At 47.4% G+C, this 21,251-nt stretch overlaps 1 protein-coding gene across 7 annotated transcripts in view; it reads right to left on the bottom strand.

Annotated features, from left to right (window-relative positions):
- Positions 1-936: 936 nt before the first annotated feature.
- EIF4G1 (eukaryotic translation initiation factor 4 gamma 1) overlaps positions 937-21,251 on the bottom strand; it is a 91,766-nt gene continuing 71,451 nt past the window's right edge. For all 7 annotated transcript variants that reach the window (XM_063306351.1, XM_063306350.1, XM_063306354.1 and 4 more), the window contains 15 exons: positions 20,937-21,041; positions 18,080-18,236; positions 17,234-17,334; positions 16,346-16,448; positions 16,147-16,249; positions 12,664-12,923; positions 12,408-12,523; positions 10,825-10,997; positions 10,589-10,714; positions 10,424-10,505; positions 9,760-9,858; positions 7,606-7,740; positions 6,385-6,466; positions 4,708-4,848; positions 937-1,383 (listed from right to left, as the gene is read on the bottom strand). In XM_063306351.1, coding sequence (XP_063162421.1) covers positions 1,202-1,383; positions 4,708-4,848; positions 6,385-6,466; positions 7,606-7,740; positions 9,760-9,858; positions 10,424-10,505; positions 10,589-10,714; positions 10,825-10,997; positions 12,408-12,523; positions 12,664-12,923; positions 16,147-16,249; positions 16,346-16,448; positions 17,234-17,334; positions 18,080-18,236; positions 20,937-21,041 — 1,965 coding nt within the window. In that variant the 3' untranslated portion in view covers positions 937-1,201. The remainder of the gene's footprint in view (positions 1,384-4,707; positions 4,849-6,384; positions 6,467-7,605; positions 7,741-9,759; positions 9,859-10,423; positions 10,506-10,588; positions 10,715-10,824; positions 10,998-12,407; positions 12,524-12,663; positions 12,924-16,146; positions 16,250-16,345; positions 16,449-17,233; positions 17,335-18,079; positions 18,237-20,936; positions 21,042-21,251) is intronic.

The raw sequence follows: 21,251 nt of genomic DNA, 5'->3' as shown, positions 1-21,251 counted from the left end.
CCAAGCCTCCTTTTTGGCAGGCTGGGTGACAGGCGCCGCGATTCTCTCCCAAAAGTCCTGCCCCAATCAGGCAGGGATGCGACATCACCCACACATCACCTTTTATTTAGCAATGTTCTTTTTTTTTTTATTTCCAGTTTATGGTGAAAAGATGCTTTTTAATCTTCAATTAAATACTCCATAAAGAAAAACAAAAAAGAAAAAGAAAGAAAGAAAAAGGGAAAAGGGAAAAAAAATATTTACAAATTCATGTGACCGGTAATTGAATCTTTTTTTCTTGGTGTTTTTTTTGTTTGCTTTGCTTTTGTTTTCCTTTTCATTACAAGCGCAGCTCCATTAACTATCCAGCGCAGACGAAGCGTATCGTGCCCTCCCCGTGCCTGAGCGTGGGCACGGAGGGCGAGGGTGCAAAGGGGTGAGGTTGGCCCGAGGGGGGCCAAGGCAGCCGTGGTAAGCTTGTGGAGGGAAAGGGAAGCTCAGAGTTGCCCTCACCTCTTGGCCAGTGACACACCAGCAACTTCCAAGCAAGGTGGATGTTTGAAATGATTTCTGTTGCGCTTGCAAAATGTTTTAAAAGAAACATCCATCCAGGGGGATTACGTTAATTCCAGGCGGTGATCCAAAGTGGGTGAAGATCTGAGAGGATCAGGGAGAGCAGTTTGTGGACAGTTAAGAGTTCTATTCTCCAACCTCAAAAGATTTAATAAGTCTATATTTATATTTTATATATATATTTATATAATCTCTATATTTCAGCAATAAAGTGGAGGGGGGAGACGGCAGGAGCGTAGGCATTGGGTTGGCTACCCACCCCCTTCCATCGACATGTGTTTCGGGTACTTTGCACCAGCAGAGCTGGGCCCCCGCTCATTAAAATCATTCAGGTGCCCGGGCACTAGCCTGGGTGCTGAGCGGAGTGCCCACAGCAACACCTACCTCCTTCAGCATCAATTTATTATCGTCAGACACAAACCAATACAGGCTGTTAAAACAAAAAACGGAAAAAAAAATCCCAACCAAAAAAAAAAAAAAAAAAGGTAAAGAAAGGAAAAGAAGTCCTATTCGGGGTGGCGGGGGGGAAGGATCGCAGAAGTCAGTCCTGCGTCTGGTTCCCCACACCACCGCCCGAGGGAGTCCAGGCTCCAGGGAGGGGCCAGAGCAGCTGGGCAGGCTTGGTCTGCCCCTGCCCCCCCTTGTGGGCTCAGTTGTTGTCGGATTCATCCTCAGCTTCACGCAACCAAGTGTAAAAGGCTGTGACCGACTTGAGGGCAACACCCTTTCCTTGCTGCTCGGCTGGGTCCTTGCTCGACTCCCACTTGTAGAAGGCGTCCTCTTTAATCACATCCTCATCGTACAAGGCATCAAAGAACATTCGGAGGAGATCTGGAAGCAAGGAAAGAAGGCCGCCCCGTGAGACAGCTTGCCCGCTGAGCCCTGCTCTTTCCTCCTCAAGGCTTGAGGTCTTTGGCAACCTCAGTGCTCTCCAAACGTCGCGTATGTGTACATCCTGCACCACCCTGACCAAACCAACTCGGGGCGGTGCACAAAAGGGGCAAAGCCAAAGGAGAAAATCTCCGTGACTCAAAAACACCCACAACCATAGGAAAGATTGCCCATCGCCCTGGGCTCCAAAGGCCACTTGAGACAAAACGAGAAGCAGCTGGACCAATGTCATCCTCAAGGGTGACATGTTCCATCATGTGAAGGGCTGACCTCTGACCACAAGCTCCTTGACCTAACATTGGGGGGGGGGGCTTTCAGCACGACTTCCGTAGGTATTTGCATTGATCGGGCAGAATCGCATGTTGAGCTGTCCCTGAGATGGTTGAAATCTCAGTCCTCAAAATTCTCCAGCTGCTGGCTCTGTGGGTGAAGAATCTGGGGGGTGCAGTTGCTCCTCATCCGCACAGGTAGTCCTCACTCAACTACCACAATTGGGACTGGAATTTTGGTTGCTACGTGAAGTGGTCATTAAGCGAATCCAACCCAATTTTACCTTTTTTGCACTGGTTGTGAAGTGAATCACCACAGCCGTTAAGCAAATCACATGGCTGTTAAGCAAATCATGTGGTTCCCCACTGGTTTTGCTTGCCAGAAGGCGGCTGGAAAGGTCGAAAATGGTGGTCATGTGACCACAGGACACTGCGATGGTCATAAATTCGAACCAGTTGCCAAGTTCCCAAATTGTGATCATGTGACTGGGGAGACGCTGTGACAGTCGTTGTGTGAGGACCAGTCATAAGTCGTTTTGAGCACTGTCTTAAGTCCAAACCATCACTAAACGAATGGTTAAGTGAGGACTACCCGTAAAGAGTTCAGAAAGCTGTTTTACAGCAATATCAGATTAATGTCTTTGTTCCAACTCCCCCTAACTTTTATAGGTGGCAGCAACTTCAGCCACAAGGAAACAGCCTTTCCAAAAATTACCAGAAAGTTTCCAGTAGGGATCCCAACTGTCCAAGTCTAATTTCCTTCCTCTTGTAAGAATGGTACATATTTTGGCCTTCCCCCAACATGGTGCCCTCTGGATAAGTTGGGACTACAACTCCCAGGATGACAGTTGTATTGGCAAAGAGGTTTCCAAGTTAAGAGTCCCAACGCATCTGGGAGATGCCAAGTTATGAAAGGCTGGCGAAGATTAAGGGTGCAACATTTCTCAGGCCTCGGAACCAAGCAAGAGGGCTGGACACCAAAGAGCAGGGCAAAAACTCAATTTGATGTACTTTAATTACCTTGATAGCCTTGCAAAAGGCCTTGGAAACATCTTTTCTGAGCAGGCTTTAAATTGCTGGTGGTTTTAATTTAATGTTTTCTTTGTTCATAATTTAGACAAACCCTGTTGTTTTTATTTGCAAATCCCTTTAAGAATTTGGCAGCTGCCAGCGTGTGAACACTTGAGAAAAAGAAATTACACTGCAGTGGCAACGTTTGAGGGCTGTCGCTCCCAGGCTTTGGAGGACAAGAGGTAGCTCAGGTTATGCACACCTGGTGTTGATCCTAAGAGGCCCAGTGGGGATTTGTAGTGTTTGTGGGGTTCTTTCCTTGCTAGGGAAACAGAGACAGTCACACATTGTGAGTGCCTGTCATCCAGCACTCCACACCCAGAGAAGTCTGAAGTTCTTGGATTAAAGGGATGCGGTGCAACAAGATGCCACCCAGAGCATTACGATCACAAACATCTCAGTAAGAGAATGCTTTGACCCAGTGTTTTTCAAATTTGGCAACTTTATGATGTGTAGACTTCAACTCCCAGAATTCCCCAGCCAGCATGTACACATCTTAAAGTTGCCAACTTTGAAAAACACTGTTTTAACCTCTTTGGAGGAAAAAAAATGTATTACTTCAACCTCATCAATCCAAAATCTCCCCCTGCAAAGAAAGGGGGAAGAAAAAGGCCAGATTCAGTAACACCCAATGATAATCAGTCAGTGAAGTTTTTAAGAATCCAATCTTCACATTTTCTTTAGAAACCATCTGCCAAAGTGTCTTCAAAATTCAGCCTTAAGGCTTGAAAATTTCAGACTGCTTTCTGTCACACTGATCAAAGTGTGTTTGTGTTTGTGTGTGTGTGTGTAATGTTTCCCTCCATTATAATCAGGCACATGTGTCTCGTACCAAAAATCTCCAAATCCTGCTACCGGAATACATGATCAAGCGGAAGAGTGCAGCTGCACTGACTGGTTTCTACAGTATCTTAACTAATTTACCCCAGTCGGATGCTTCAAGGTGTGTTCAGCTTCAGTGTCCTCATTTGCTAACCAGCTTGCCTATGGGGGCTGGGAATTATGTTTCATGTGCAGCATATCCAAAGGGCACACTGGGAACACTGGCCCAATGTTTTTGAAAGGCCCAGAATCAGAGCACATAGGGATTCATCCCCAACAACTAATATTTCAGAGATCTACCGGATTTAACAAAGGAAGTACAGCTACGTTATTCTAGCTGATAGACTTCTATCACTCCCATCAATTGCTCTTAATAATATCCTTATTATCAAAAGTAATCTAGGCTTATCTTAGGGAGCAAATTCTACAAGTTGTACACTTGATGTGAAACATCACCTCTACCTGTGTTAGATCCACATCTCAGCTTTACGGCACGTTCCTAATTTTTAATCTTTGTTACAGTTTTTATGACTATTGTTTTATCGTTATTAAGGTAATGAAGGAAAAATTGGGCTCCATTTTCTCCATACCATTCCACAGCTTTAAACGCCTGCATCATTTCCTTTCTTAAGCTACAATTCTAAAAAAAACCCTTGTTTTGGGGTTGAAAGAGACGGGGCCATCCCTCCCTTCGCCCCAATCACCAAACCAAACAGCTTCAAACACCGTAGGTTTTGCTGTATGGAAAGTGTTCACACTGCTGCAATTCACCCAGCTTTTTGGGGGGAGGCAGGGGGGGGCATTCTAGAAAAAGATTTGCACAACGCTACAACCAATCCAAAAACGTGGCCACATCCTCAGGGCATCAAGCTGCTCATAATCTTATTTTCACACGGCCTGTCCTTTAAGATTCAAAGTCCGGTTCTCACGAGGGAAACAACCATGTTGAATGCCCACAGCTCAGCAGAGTTTCGGTTTGCTACTCTGCCCAGCTCCCACGCTTCTGGTTGGGGGCATTCATTCCACTGACCTCATCTCCCGCACGCGCTTCGCTTTCCTTCCCTCCCGTTAGAATCACCTCCTGAACGGAGGGGAGACTTACTTGCTGGCTGCTCCAGCTTCACCACTAGGGCCTGTAAAGCATAGAGAGCCTGAAGCTCCTTATCTTCATCGCTCAAGTATTTCTGCAGCAGCTTGGCTCGGCTCTTAATCACAAGATTGTCCATCCGGTAAGGATTCTCGACTGTGGCAGAGGAGGGAAGGGAGAGGCCAGCTGAAGCTCAGTGGACAGCTTTCTGCATAACTCCAAGGAGCTTGTTAGCAACATTCAAGCGCTTTCCCCCCCCAACCCCACCTCTGCATCTCGGAGAAGAACCGCCTCTCATAGGTTCCTGGGACTCTCAGGGCCTCATTCCTGAACACTCCTGCTGAGTTAAGAGAACAGTCTTCTCTAACTCCGGACTGTTCCCATCAACTTGGGCAAGGCCTGCACTGCCCTTTCCACCTCTCACCCTGTGGGGAGTCATCAAGGCCCACATCGCTCAGCTCTGGCAAGACTTTTTTTATTCCTCTCTGCTCCTGTTGGATCTCTCAGAACTTGGGATTATAGTGGGAAAAAAAGTAGCTGGCTCAAGGCCCAGCCAAGGAGGGAATGGCTGGGGGGTGGAAGAGGAAGGCATGAGCTGAGCCTCGGAGCACCAAGCGCATACCTGAAGCCCAGTGTTGACAATGAAGCCAAATCCAACTCAGGAGAACCACTAGAAACACTTCACTCTATCCCTTAATGGCTGGCGATGCCAACAGTGGTAAGCCGAACGCAACCGGGTTGGTTTTGGCTTCACTGTTGCATGTACCTAACCAACCACAGCTTATTCCACACATCAGGGTTGAGGTGTCAAGCCTTCCCAAGGTCATCCCTGTCTCAAGTGTGGTGGATTTGTACATCCCAAGGCACACTGCTGGGCAAGGCCAAACTTTGGCCACAAAGCTCTCCATAAGTTGCTGATACACAGTCCTAGTTCCAGCCAGCTGAATAGGCCAATGGTGAAGGAGCTAGAGCAGCGTTCTCAACCGTGGCAACTTTAAGATAGGTGGACTTCAGGAAAATGTGCAGAGTTCACTGGTCATGGTGCCTATACACTAATCAAAGACACAATGATCTGCATTTCAGCCCCTGGAAAATGTGACTGGTACTATTTCCCAGTTGGCCACTGTAGGAACAAGATGCTGAACCAAGCTGGCTTTGTTCTTACCCTTTATGATGAAGAAAGATTTATCTCCAAACACCTGGCAGCCCTAGCCCATGCAACAGCTGTATTCCCTAATCTGCTTAAACCAGTTAGTGCATCAGTCCTTTTCTGGATTTGCACAATACATTACACCAGTGTTCCTCAACCTTGTCAACTTTAAGATGTGTGGACTTCAACTCCCAGAATTCCCCCAGCCAGCATTCTGGGAGCTGAAGTCCCCCTATCTTAAAGTTGCCACAGTTGAGAAATGCTGAGCTAGAGGCTGGAGTTCTGCAGCGTCCAAGGGTTAGAGGTTTGGCTTGCTCTGGCTTGCTACCTTAGGGAGCTTACCAACACTACCAGCTGCCTTTTGTAGCCCGACCATACTAAGGAGGTCCAGAGAACCAGGAAACGCTGCTAAGGGACTGAAAGGTGGCTGCCCTTAGCAGTTGACAGCTTCTTCACCCAATTTAGCTGCATGGGATTCCCACAAAGTGGCCTCCCCCAAAACTCCCCACACCACCCGCCTTCTTATAAGTGTAAAGGCTTACAGACTACAGCTGAATGGCACACTGACATCATCAGGGCCCTGATAAACATACTGGAGGAGACCTGCTGTTCACTCAGGTTTACCTGGCAGAAGAAAAGATGCTCAAAGTTAGAGATCAGAAACACCCCTCTGGCCAGCCTTGGTACAACTCTGGGGATCTTTTTTCCCTAACAGCAAAACCTTCACCCACAACGGATGGTATGCACATCCTAAAAGCCGCAATATGGTTTTCTTTTTTCATGGGGGGTGGGGGATGAGTTTGTGGGGGGCCTAGCGTGACGGGCAAATAGGACAGTGAACATGGTGCCCTTCAAAGCATTAGAGCCGCTAAAGTCACATAAAAGTGAGGCAGGCGACTATGTAAATCAAATGAACGAACGAACGAACGAATGAATGAACCAACCAACCAACCAACCAACATACTGAAAGTGTGGTTCATTTTTGGCTTAATGGTGCAACTCTGGCTCAAGGTGATATGCAGATTAGAGTATCCTTTTTTTGGTAGATTTCTGGCTTACTCCTGGTTTGGTTTTGCCCCCGTCCAAGCCTCGAGCTAATCCACAAAAGGATGAGGCAAGAACAGCTGAAAAAAGGCAAACAAATCAAGACCTGGCAAAACAAGCCAAGATGTCTTTACCTTGTCTGGGAGAACTAAAGCAACTACAGTACGATGGTAGAGCCTGGTCAGTTCTTAAGCAGGAGGAGGGAACAAGGAGACAGTCATCCTATTCTCTGAGTGAAGCGGCAGAAGCGCCTAAGAATATGGTATGTGGAGGTCCGTCCAGCGGCCTCCATCCTATGTGGAGAGGCTGCTGTTTCTGGCACTGGCCTAAAACTGCAACTCGCAGGACTGAGCCACAGGGCAATACACCTTCCTGCTCAAGTGCAATTTCTAGGGAACTGTCACCAACTGCCCAGGGACTCTCAACCCTTCTGGCAAAAGTCAGTGCTGACCAGCTACCGCTGAGTGGCACTGGACTGCCCTTCCCAGTGTTTGTGTCCAGGGAAACAACTTCAGCTCAGGGAACTGTGGACCACTCGCTCGGGTTAGTTCTTCTGACTTTGGCTGTGGAGAAGGTCCACCTCTTTCTCTACATGGCCTTCTTCTCCCCCTTAAGTTTCCAGACAGAGCAGAGTGAGATTGGTTGATTCTGCCAGACCTTCCTACTCTGGCTCCCCAGCGAAAAAAGGCCCTGTACAAGCCCGTCAAAGGATTCCTCACCTCAATCCAATCATATATTCTTTGGTTATTGGCATTCTCTTTTAATAGCTTATCTAGCTGTCTGCACAGTTCTTCAGAAGTGAGCTCCTTCCGATTCGGGGCATCCGAACTGTCGCCCATGGTATATTCGACTTTCTGGAAAGAGAAATAAAAGGGGAGCAGATCTAGTTAGGATGCCAGGTGACAGGTACTGCTGAATGACCAACCCACTTCAGCCCACATGAGGACATTAGCCAATTGCATAGGGCCAACTAGCCATGGGGTAGGAATGGGTTGAGGACCACCTTCTCCCAAGCACATCTGCCCACCCCACACGGTCCCACAGGGAGGGCCTGCTCGAGGTGCTTTCTCTGAAACGTTTTCATCTTACGGGATCTAGAAAGCATGACTTTCCGTGGTTGCCCTTGCTCTTTGGAACAATCTGTCTCTCCCACCAAATATACAACAGGCCCCAACTCTTGATGTTAGGGAAGCTCTTAAGACCTGGCTCTTTCCCCAGGCATTAGGGTCAGTTGAGTGGGACTCCCCCATCTGAGGTTTGTTTTGTTCTGTGCTTGGTGGCCATTCTATAGTCTAGATTTTTTATTTACACATTATCAGTCTGTTGTTAGTTTTTTCTTCTTCCTTGCATGTTTATGTTGCACACCACCCAGATGGTCTGAGTTGGGCAGCCTTATAAATCTTGAAATAGATAAAGAGAGGCAGACCGACCACTCCAAAAGAGTCATTTCCACAAAGGACAGCCAAGAAATTGAAAATTCAAAACAAAACTATGCCGACTGCATTAAAACGCTAGGTCGCTGCACTTCAGAAACAATATTGTGTAGCTGGAAAAGCAAGCTGAAGAAAAGAGCCACCAAAGTGATGGGGGGGGGGGGCTACAAAACACTCCAGTGAAAAAACAGTGCAATGTTAGCTTCAACCAAGGTGAACTGGGGACAGGGGCCAAGCAGAAGTGTGGAAAGTTATGCACAGCCTGGAGAAAGGGGAAACTGACTTGCAGAAACCAGAAACTGGAGCCATCTGAATGGCAAGCAATTTAGAACGGATAATATGTACGGAGTTCAACTACCCAAGTTATTCCAAGATGAAGTAATGCTTCCTCCCCCTCAAATCTGGACAGTTTTAAAATGGAGGCAAATCAACTTGTGGGAAGATAAGGACAGGTATTACCTCCAATACTGAAAACAGAGTGCCTCTCTATTTCTGGGAAAATAGGAACGTATTTACTTTTGTTTTTCTATTCTATCCCAAGAGTTTTATAAGGCCACCCATCTCAACCTAGGCTCTGGGCAGCTAACAGTACTATCCCTAAAACAGAAAGTAGAGAAAAGCAGAACAAACACTATGCAATAGAATACAGTGCAACTGAAACGCCAAGCAAAACTTGCTCATAACTCATAATTAAAAAACAAAACAGAACATTCTGGGCTAACAGGGCCTGAGACAGCTTAATCTCAAGAGGAAGGCTGTTCCAGAGGGGATGTGTTACAGCAGAGAAGGCACACCTCTGGGTCCTGCTAGATGACATTGCTTAATCGACAGCGCCCGAAGTGTGCCCGCTCTGCTAGATCTGGTGGAAACAACTGGAGATAGGCAGTCCTGCAAGCAACCTGGCCCTGTGCCATGCAGGGATTTATAAGGTGACAGCTGCCACCTTGAATCACACCCAGAAGCCAGTGTAGCTTGCAAAGCACTGGTGTTACACAGGCATATGAAAGTGTGCCCAGAGCTGCACATACTGCTGCGCTATGCTTAGATTTATATCCCACCTTTTCGGTAATAAAATATGCCATACATTGCATACCCTCTTCCTATTTTCCCCTGCAATAACAATCCTGGGATGTAGGTTGGGCTGAGAGAAAACAAATGGCCCCAAGTCACATAGTGAGTTTCTGTAGTTGAGGGGGGATGCGAACCTGGGTCTCTCTCTCTCCTGGTCCAACACCTTAACCACTACACACCAGTTCTCACAAATGTGGCAAAATGTTTATGTCTTCCTTGTCAGAGGCCCACAAGCATCCTATTACCCTAGCTCAGGTGGTCAATATGGGAACAGAATGCTTTCAATCTTAGGCAGCAGCATTCTAATCTTTTAATTTTCTGCTGTTTGGAAACTGGACCTGACTTTTCCACCCAGCTCTTCCTCCTTACCTGCTCTGTGATGAACTTATTGATATCCTGGTTCTCAGGCAGGAACTCTTTCCAACTCAGTCCGCCTTCTCTCCACAACGTCCCTGCCTTCTTGTGGCTCTACAGAGAACAGAGACAATCTTCGGACCATTTCACATACACCCCCACTGAAAAGACAGCTACGACCCTGCTTTGTCATCCAGCCTACACTGACACCACAGCCTCTTAGCAATTGTATCCATGAACCTCAGACACCGTGAGCTTGTGTCTTGTGTGTTTGGGGCACGGACTCAAAACAGGTGCTATAGATCATAACTCTAAAGTATCATAAGTGGGTTTGCCCTCTTAATTCTAGGTCAGGTAGAATACTGCCATCATCCATTGAGAAGAAGGCCCTGTTACAAACTCCCACCAAACCACCTGCTCCAAGCTCACAGTTTTCCTTCCCTAGAGGTGGAGGGAGAGTGAAAGATGGTGTAGAGGCCTTTTTAGATCAAGGGAACCAAAAGCTGTTAAATACAAAGCATCATATATGCCGATCCATCTGAACAGCCTTCTCCTAGAACCAACGAGGTCAACACAATGACAGGGGCAGGTGCTGAGCCAACACGTGACCCACAATGGTCAATCTTCTCAATCCTTCACAAAGCCCAATAAGCAGATGGTTGCTTGGAGGATAACATACCATTCCTTTGCAAAGCAGGCCCAGGATCTCCACTAACAGAGTCGTGGCCTTGCCAATAGGGACCAAGGGCTTGGCGATCTCCCTGAAAAAAGCACAGGGGGGAAGCAGGTCACGCAACCGAGCGGGACACAGGAGCAGAAAATGCAGGGGTGTTGCCCATCTCACCTGAAGAGCTCCTCCATGGGGGTCCCACCTTCTCTCAAAATGGGAGTGATAATCTCTGCCAAGTACAGCCATATATGGGGTATATCAATCTCCATGTCTTCCCCAATCTCCAGGATCTCGTGCAGCCTAGAAGTCAAAGGGGAGGCATGAGGATCGTGCCAGTTCCAGGAATCCTGGCCAGGTGGCCCCAGGCCACCTTTCCCAAGCGCTTCCTGGTGAGAGGCAGGCACCATTACCCTTTGTAGTACTGTTCCTTGGAGAGGTGGCCTGCCTTGACCAAGTGGTAGAGCAGCAGCCCCATGTGCTCGCGAGCGATGGTGCTCCGCTCTAACGTGGACTCGATGCCATTCCGGACAAAGATGTAGAGCTGAGCTGGGCAGCCCAATTCCTGTACACACTGCAGAGCTTCCTGGAAAAAGAGAGGAGGGGGCCTTTAGCCCAAGCTGCACATCACCCCAGCAGACCAAGGTCCACAAGACTGATCCAAGACCATCGCTCACCACCCAGCATCCACAGACTTAGAAAGGGGCATAGTCACAAGCTATGAGCACAAAAAGGCTGCCCCTGGGAAGTTAATGTCTTTTAGTTGTGCAATTTTACATCACGTTGATATTTCCATCCCTTACCCGGCCCCCAAGAAGCAGAAAAATGGGTTACCCCTTTTTTCCCCTCATTCTGAGTTGAAGCAGACTGGAAAGGCCCTGTGTTTATCTAACATATTTAGCCAGGTCAGTTAGAAGACCTAGCTGCAGCCTTCACACAATATGCTGCCAAGTTTGGTTAATTTGTCTTTGGTTATTTTCTTGTCAATGTTTTCTGCAAACCTGACCTGGCCTGTTTGATTAGTTTATGACTCTACACTAGCGTGTTTGTGCAATATGCTATGTTAAGACTAAAATTATATTGTGTTGTGTGTGGTTTAACTTAAGGCAGTGACCCGGCCATTGTGAGGAGTGAGGAAAGCTATCATGTTAAGCCACAATATGATTTGTTTGGGCACAGCATGCAGTGTTTTGCTAACTTGGGTTTAGAGTATTGTGTGAACTCAAAGCAATGTATTACACAAACTCAGAAAGTCAATTAATTCAGAAACCAGATTAGGTGTGTTGTTCAAACCCACCAACCATGTAATGATGCCTCAAGAGCACTCAGTGAACTTCACGGATGAACAAGGATTTGACCTAGGATCTCCCTAGTTCGATATACTATCAGTGCAGCATACCGGCTTCCCTATTAGGGCCATCAATCAATCAATACTCTGCTTAAATCAATCAGTGTATTTTCCGGTTAAATCCACAGGAAAGCTTTGAATTAATAAGCCTGTCCTCCCAGCTTACCCACCCACCCCCTGGGGAAAAAAGGTACAGTATCTTCCACCAGGCAGAGGTTTTACTAGCTTGAGCTGTTTACATGTGACAATGTCAGCATTCTGCTCCTGACTCAGGAGCAAAGAGGCAAATTCTGAGATGGCTCAGCCTGTGGTTTACATTGATGGGAAAACCTGAAATCCCAACCATTCCCAAGGCAGAGTAAAAAACGAAACAAAACACCACGCGTTCTGAGCAGCCTCTGAATTTCCTCCACCAGACTTAGCAGGAAAAGCACATACCAGCCTGGTGCTGGCCCATCCTTAATCCCAGATTCCTGGCATGCCAGGAGGCTGAGATGTCTCCCATGCCCTGCAACGCCAGAGCAGCTGAATCGCCCCTCCCGCCGCAGGAGTCTATTTTGGGCCCGGCAAACGCAGCAAGGATCCCGTCCCAGCCTTCCTGGGAGACCTGCCCGCTGAGGCCTCCTGCCATCGCAGCCCAGAACAAACCTTCATGTCAGTGATGTGCAGGTATTCCTCGGTGATGGCCTTGGCTTTCTTCTCCAGCTCCTCCTCAGATAAGGCGGGCTTGGCGGGCGGCTCAGGAGCTGCTGGCTCACGCTTTGCTGTAGGGAGAGGGAGAAGGCGAGGAAGGCAGAAGAGGAGAAATCAGAGTTCCTCCTGGCCTGGAACTGGGACAGGAGGGGGAGTCCCTCACCCACCTCCTACTTTCTCCCCCCCCACCCCCACTGCTGCACCTACTCACCAGGCTCCCTGCTGCGGTCCCGCTCTTCTGTCATGCTCGCCACTTTGCGCACCGTTTCCAGGACACCTTGCCGCTCGCGCTCCCGGCTCCGGTCGTCCATTTCTTTGCTGAAGCTGCGCTTGGTGACCGGGGTCCGGTTTCTCTCCGACCGCTCCACCCTCTCACCCCGCTCCACGCGCTCACCTCGCTCCAGCCGCTCCCGCTCCGGGCGTTCACTGCGCTCGCTGCCCTTTTCAGAGCGGTCACGACTGCTGCTGCTTCTGCAAATACAGCACCCAGGAAGTCCCCCCCTTAGACAAGGGCACCCTTTCCAGCAACTCGCAGAAGGGCTCAGAAATCTCTCCAAGGGAGGGAAAGGGTGGCCTTGTAAGGACCACCCATCTCCTGTCAGCCTTACCAGGCAGAGCAGACAGGAAACACGGCCAGATGAGCTAATTCTACTTTATTGTAAAGCTACATTGACACAATCTTGCAAGCATGAAAGTACAATCCTCCCCCCCCCCCATCTCCTTTGCAGCCCAAGAAACTACGGAGGGTCCCTTTTGAGCCTCTTGCCCCATCCACTGTCCAGCTGCGGGCCATGCCCTCTTTTATCTGACTGTTCCCTTGGAAGCGTCCCATCTCCCAAGGTCTTTCCCACAAACCATTACATCTCCCTAGCTTTGCATTAAGTGGTGCAATGGAGAAGGACAAAGCGAAACAAAACTCCAGGGCACTCTCAAGTCAGGAGCAGTGACATCATCTCCCGCAGGAGGGAAAAGACCTTCAGAAGCTACTGCTTTAAACTGCCCTGAGAAAGCCAAAAGGTAAAGGTAAAGGTTTCCCTTGACGTAAAGTCCAGTCGTGTCCGACTCTAGGGGGCGGTGCTCATCTCCTTTTCAAAGCCTTGGAGCCGGCGTTGTCCATAGGACACTTCCGGGTCATGTGGCCAGCATGACTCACGGAACGCCGTTACCTTCCCGCCGAAGCGGTACCAATTAATCTACTCACATTTGCATGTTTTCGAACTGCTTGGTGTGCAGAAGCTGGGACGAGCAACGGGAGCTCACCCCGCCGCGCGGTTTCGAACCGCCGACCTTCCGATCGACAGCTCAGCGGTTTAACCCGCAGCGCCACCGCGTCCCACTGAGAAAGCCAAAGGTCAAACAAAATTCACTTTCCTTCCTGCCTAGCAGATGAAATGCAAATATTCGTGTGCAAGGTAGTTGCGGTTTCCAATTCTGTTAGAACCCAATGTATTTTGCAAATTGGATCGATGAGCTAAGCAGCATTTCAGTGGCACCACTCGTTGCTGATCGCATCAAGCTCAGATTGTTTTGACCGCTATCTGCCAAACAACCTGGAATCTGACAGTAATCACGATTTGTTTGGCCAACTCTCTTTATTATGACTGCCAGTTTCAAACAACAGCCTAGCAGCTGTAGATGACAATTCTGGCTGCCTGGGCATTTGTGGGATTAAGTGCTCTTTATTGCATGCTATGTTTTCAACCATGTCAGTGGGGAATGATGTGGTGCGTTTGTTTTTTTAAAAAATATGTTTGTGTATCTGTTGCTTGTATGTGCAAGGGTTAGGTTTTGAATTGCTCTCCCTGTCTGTTTTGTGTTACATGTGTTTCCAGCTTTTTTTCCCCCCAACAAGCATGTGTGGTTTGTGTTTTATGGAGCACTTCTTTATTTGTACTTGTGTGTGTGGCACATGTGTATGCAGACATATCAAGCATAAGGTCCCTCAAGACCTGGTTATGCCATCAGGCTGGGGACCCCAGGCCACTTGTGAACTAGTGAGGTGGCTCTGTTATTATTAACATCCCTTCGCCCAATATTTCTTCTTTTTAGCTCTGTTTTTTATAGTTTTTAATGTGTGATAATAATAATAATAATAATAATAATAATAATAATAATAATAATAATAATAATAATTGCAGCATGAATGTAATCAAAAGTCTGGGTGAATAGCTCTGCTGTAAGCTGGTGCTCAAGGCTTTAAAGGCTCACCGCTGGAAAGAACTGGACTGAATTGTTTTGGGTATTTATTAACTGTTTCAGCTTTGCTGAACATCATCCAGAGTCTCTTGTTTTGTAAGATGGGTGGCTATATAAATTTGACAAATAAATAAACAAGCAAGCTAGCTTTGCCTATACACTTGCAAGGATGTCTGCCTCTTGGGTTGTGAGATGAGGGACAGACTTCTATTTTCCCTTCAGCGGAACAGGTATCTTTCTGAGTCTTGCTAGGGCAAATATGCAGTGTAGCATTTAAGAGGCCTGATCTCCACTTCCATCTTGTCCTGACAAAGACCTTGACTGCCAGGAGAGTGAAGAGTCCAGGCAAAAGGCAAGACTGCTTTTTTAATCTCCTTGCCTTGCACATTGTAAACCCACAGGAGGCTTAGAGAAAGCATAACAAACTGAGGAATGAGCCAGGATAACAGGTTCAAACCCCAGTAGTTAGTTAGGGAATTAGAAACAGGTGGCCCCATAAATAACCTGGCCTGTGCCACAGGTGGTAATCAATATCTATGTGCTATCGATGTGCCATGTTGGCTTAATTGAATAAACAAGGATTAAGTTAACCTAAGGTAGGTGTACTGTGTGAACATAGTCCCTATGTTAGGAAGCATGAATTTCAGGAGGTAATTATGGTCCTTTCCTTAACTTTAGACAAATGTAATTTTAAAGGTGTATAATTTGCCCATAATGGACCATGGAGCCTATTTCCCCCATCGCAGGTGCCAGGGTGTGACAGGGAGACAAGAGGTCTAAATGATATAGACAAAATCAAGTATTCATACTGCACTATGGTAACTTATTAGTACAGGTAGTCCTTGTCTAGTGACTGCCTCATTTAGCAACTGTTCACAGTGATGTAAAAGTAACTTTACAACCAATCCTTGCATTTACAATCTTCACAGGTCTGTAAAGCCAAGGAAAGCTGAAGAATGTAAGCTCAATCACTGTTTCACTTAGCAACCCCTTTGCAGGTCCCGACTGTGGTCGCTAAACAAGGACTACCTGCATAGCAATATGGATTCCAAGTCACTTCTTCCCTCATACCTGAATCCAATCCATGGACTCCCCCCCCCTTTGAAAACTTGGCTGTGTTTGCACAAGAAGTTCCACCAGGCTAGTTCAAGACTCGCTGGCTGAATTTGCAGAACACACTAAGCTTGGTCAGCATTAACCTTGGCTAGATTTTGTGGCTCAGTGTGTAAACCCAGCCCAATTGACAAGGTCAGGGTTTAATATATTGTGCAAACCCAACAGATGGGTTAGTTTAGTAAGTGGGTTAAGCCTGTTGTTTGAGTGCAGCCCATGTGTGGCCAAAGCATCCCTCCAGCCCACCAGCTCCCGTATTCCTGATGAGCAACCACAAGGCTATCAAGGGCCTTGAACCCCAGGATCAGTCCCTCCACACTTCTCTAAGCAAGCCTGAGCCACAAGAGGAAATTTCTGCAGCGGAAGCATAGAGAAGACAACCAACCTCTGCACCACACGCCGAACATCTTGGCTCTCTGCAGGAGCCGACAGCTGTAAGGCTGAAAAACGATTCAAGGTACTCGTAGCTGGCCGGCTGGGGTCGGAAGCTGCAAAAAGGACGGACAGCGGGTTCCATGAGGGTGGGGCTACAAGGCGGCATCACCCATTCTGCAACACCTCTGCTGCAGTGGTTGCCACCTTACCTGGTTCAGCAGGCTTGGCACCCGAACCACCACTGCTGCCTTTCCCCCAGCTCAGCCGCCCACCAGGCGCAAAGAGCTGGCTGTTGGTGTCAAGTGAGCCAGGCTGCAGGAAGGGGACAGACAGACAGACAGACCAGGTCACTCAATTGCTTGCTATTTTATGCGCGCACACTTCTGCCATCTCAACTGTCCAGCCTCCATCTCACAGGCCAAAACATAAACGTCTTCAATAAACACCTAAAACAGCACAGCCATGATCTGCCCAATCACGTCGCAGCAAATGCATCCTTACAACAATTCAAGGCAGTAGTGCCCTCATTCATCCCAGGTGCAGATCTTATTTACTTACTTACCCACACAGTTTTTATTTGAAAGACAAGCAGGATATCTTTATAAACATCATTATAACATGAAGAACAACACATTTTGACCCATGAGACTTCAAAAAATAAAAAGTAGAGCACAGTAACTAAAGGCTATTAAAGATCAGGGTGTGTGGATCTTCCTTATACACGCGTGCACCTTCTTCTTTCAAACTACTAGCCCTACTTCCTGTTCCCAGAGTATTTCTCATATCTCACCTTCCACGTTTATGTCAAAAAGACTCCAGTGTTATTAGCAAAATTAATCTGGAAGTAAAGTGATGCAAAGCCAGTTTGTGTCCACCCCTTTCCCAAAGCCTGGGAAAAAGTAAGGTCTCTTGGTACTAACGTATGTTGGTTAGCATAAATAACAGCCACATTCAAAGACCACAATAAATAAATAAATCTAGCTTTTTGGTGATCTAGGCAATCTAACATCAGGCTGATTTTTGAGATTCCACCTTCCATCATCCAGAAAAAGAAAACCCCCTAATCTTACTATACCCCAAACCAGTCAGCAGCTTACCTTGGTGATCTTGGTTAACCTGCTGGTGTCAATAGGTCGGTTACCCTTGCTGATGGGAACGGTGTTCCAACCATCATCTGACACCAAGTTTCCTCGTCCCCCTGCAGAGACAACCCAAGTCAAGAACACTCCTCTGAAACAATTTGAGAGTGCCAGCCACCCATGTGTGCAAGTCTGCACTTGGGAACGCTATGGTTCCTACTTCCACTGGCGCCAAGAACTTTCCACTTTTGGAGTAGCAGATTCAAGTCCCATCTGGTTTAGCAAGCTCCCCTTTTCCACAGCAGCAAATCAAATGTTCCAGGAAAGCCCGAGGTAGACCTTGAAGGCAACATGCTAGCTAGATATCCATCCATCCATCCATCCATCCATCCATCTATTTTTCAAATTTTGCTACCGCCCATCTCCCCCCAAAGAGGGACTCCATGCTATGCTAGGGCATCAAAGAGGAAATTTAGCCAGCAGAGCAAATAGCCATTTATTGACTGAGTCTTGGAGAATTCATCTAATCCTTATTAAAGGTAGAAAAGCCAATGAGGAGCACCCATACCTTCCAGAAGCAAATGTCATACGTTAATAAGTGCATTGCTAGTCTGGGCCAAAATGAGGTTGGCTTGTTACTGGTTCACTTGCTGTGGGATCCCAGCCCTTATCATCATGTAAATCAGGATACCAGGTTAAGCCATAACAGGACTTACTTGTTCAGGTATAGTGTGTCGTGCGAACACAGCAACTGCGTTCTGTTAACTCAGATTTGACGTGCTCTGCAAATCTAGCCTTCTAACTGCAACTCTGTGATCCGAAAACATTGAGAAGACCATCCATTTCTCCTGAACTCCCTCTCACCTGTGGATGATGGGCCTGGAGGTCCTCTCCTCTTATCCTGCTTGGACATCAGCTGTTGCACTTTAATGTGCTCGCGGTGCTCCTCCATCTCTGCTTCCTTGTGAATCTGGTCAATGGTCTTAGGACCCTGATCCCCTCTCCTTGGCACCCAGCTGTTCTGCAAAAGGCATAAGGGAAAGCAGGGAGAGACATTACCGCATGGAGATCACTCAGCTGCTTGAGAGCGACAATGGGGGCATGGGGGGATGAGAGAAAACAAGTGCCCCTGGGTTGTTCTTCCCTTCAAGAACCAATTGCAGTTCAATTCTTTCCAGCAGTGAGCCTTTAAAGCTTTGAGCACCAGCTTACAGCAGACCTATTCACCCAGACTGTTGACGACACTGATGCTGCAGTGGTTTTCTGAACTGAGCTGGTATTGCTTTCAAGATTATTACGATCGTTTAGATTTCTCCTCTTCCTCCTTGTTATCTAATAAGTTTGTGCCACGTACAGGTGCCACGTACAGACTGCCTCATTTAGCGGCTGAAGTTATGACAAGTGTTAAAAAAAACCCAGCTTTGCGACCAATCCTCGCATCTGCGGCCACCGCAGCATCCAGCGGTCGCAAGACTGCCACTTGTGTGCTTCACAACTGGCTTGCAACAAACAGAGTTAATAGAGAAGGCGGAAGTAAAATCGTAAGTCACAGTCACCTGGTGTTTCACTTAACCACAGTGATTCACTTTACCGAGCAAAGGGCAAGTAAAATTGTACGTCCATTGTGGTCACGTGATTTTCCGCTTAGTGACCATGGCGCTTAGCAACGGAGTTGCCAGTCCCAACTATGGTCACTAAGCCAGAACTACCTGCACTTTTAGAATATTAGAACTACAGAAACAAAAATGTTCAATCACTTTGGCTATTTGGGGCAAGGAAGTGGGTATGTAGATGCTGCAGTTGCTAAATGTCTTATGAACTGCAGCACCTACGTACCCATTACATTGCTCCCAATAGCCAAAGTGATTACGTGTTTTTCCAGTACCTTGTTTCATTTATACAAATGTAAGGGAAGGGCTGGGTAAACTTTTTTGCCAGTGGTTAGCTCAGTGTCTTTGACACCTTTATATATCCAAACCGGGGTACATGAATATCCAGTAACTGAGGACAGTATCACCCTCTAGTTTATAGAATTGTCCCATAAAAGCTTCTAGCCGTGAGGATAAGGAACCTATATGAACCTCTAAATTGGGAGTATCAGAAATTTTATCTTTTCATAAAGCTCTGTCATTGCTATACCCAGATACCTAAATTGTCTACGGGACATAATGTCCTTGCACCTGGGGAAGAGAACATCTCCTGTCATCAGAGTTATTCTCCTTCTTTAGGCATGAAGGATGCGCACTATGTGATGCAAGATTTCAAAAGAGATGTACTCTTTTAAGAGGAATAACCACCTGTTTCCAAAGAGAATGGTGCCTGTGCAGCTTAGGACTGGACATTGGACAATAAAACGTAACGAGATTGTTTGAGCAAATACGATATATGTTTACAAAGCTACATTTTTCAGGCAGCAAAGCCAATGGCTGAGATAGCTCAACCTCTGAAGGCAGGGACGACAACCAGGCAACAAGCTGTTCTCACAAGGACCCATGAATTTTGAAGCTCCAAACAGTTCTTAGCATCTTACACATAGTGACAATCACGATAATAACAGGGAATGGGGACCAAAGCAAGTAAGTATCTGGACCTATAAGCCGGCATGAGACCAAGGTCTCAAACGATAAAGTAAAACAACCTGATACCAGATCTGTCAGTTATCAACACAAGAGAGAGGTGGAAACCACTGCCCTCCTTAAAACCGGTTACGCTGCACAGGCAGGAGAAAGAGATGCAAGAACTGTGAACCTTGCTTTCACTATAAATAGGGCTTGCGATTGGTCTACGGAAGTTACCGGAATTTTTTCATAATGGCTTGTTTAGATCTTCTACAGTATCAGAAGTTCTTGTATCCTTCCATGTCGGTTTATCTGCTTCCAGTCCAGCTTGCCAGGAGAAGCCTGGCAGCTGCTGGGTTTCCCAAACAGGACCTCTAGGTCAAGGGCATGTAGCATCTGTCAGTCTGAGGGCCGTATGAGGTTCTGTGCCACATGCTGAGCCCACACTCAAGTGGGGCCAGGTGCCATTTTTTTCTTGGTTTTAGTGGTGGTAAGATATAAACGGGTGCCTTAAACACCTGCAAGTCTTAAGGCATCCATTTCATTTCTTAAAACGCTCATGCCAGAAAAGGGCCAAAGCCTCCCATTCAAGCAGCTGTAAAAAGTATGCTGAGGGTATGAGTTGCCTACTGGTTGAACTCTTTGTATTCTAGTTGTAAGCAAACACACTCCCCCATGAAACACTGGCCACTGCGCCAGAACCTTGGTGTTTTGCAGTCCACATGCCAATCCAGAGCACATTAGTTGTCCAAACTCTGAAATAGTTCTGGGACTCTGGCAGTAGCCATCTCAAGGCATTTGACTGCAACAATGAGCAGGAGAAGGCTGTGCATGCCCCCAGCCAGCACCCTTACCCATGTGGAGATGAAGCGTGTGGCAGCCTTTGGCACAGGAAGGATCAGCAATGGGAACCTTTCTGCATCACAGCCGTCTTTGGGTGCCATCAGCCTGGTGCATAAGCCAAGAGCTATAGGCCGGCACAGAGTATAAGGGGACAGGAGGACAGGAGAGAAGTGTTGGCCTCTGCCGTTCCCAATTCCACACAGCTAGCCTTGGGAGGGAAAGGCGGGTCTTGTATCTTACCCAGCTGGCCTGTCCCAGGAAAGGGGGTGGGACTGTCATCTAGCCCAGGGGCCAAAAGGGAACTGCTCCCTGCACCTTACCCGCCTGAGGTCAATCACATCCTGCAGCATGAACCGAATACGCGAGGATGTCTTCTTCTCCTTAATTATCTTCTCCATCTGGTTGAAGTACTGATCCATTCGAGGCTGAAGAGCGAGAAAGGAAGCGAGAGGGCACTACAGAAACAGCACTGGAACTGCAAAGAAGGCGATTTGCATTTCCACAACACAACTGGCTGGAGACACCGGCCCCACTTCAAACTCAAGCAGTCGTCTCACAGGGATACCCGTGAGAAGTCAACTATAGTCTCCTGACAACCCAAACGTTCTGCCAGCTCCTGCTACGCCCTTCCTGTG

Source organism: Candoia aspera, chromosome 6 (genome assembly GCF_035149785.1).
Source record: "Candoia aspera isolate rCanAsp1 chromosome 6, rCanAsp1.hap2, whole genome shotgun sequence".
In the NCBI taxonomy this organism is placed as follows: Eukaryota; Metazoa; Chordata; class Lepidosauria; order Squamata; family Boidae; genus Candoia; species Candoia aspera.
The sequence above is the reverse complement of the archived record's forward strand: the minus strand, read 5'-3'. Positions and strand labels throughout refer to the sequence as shown.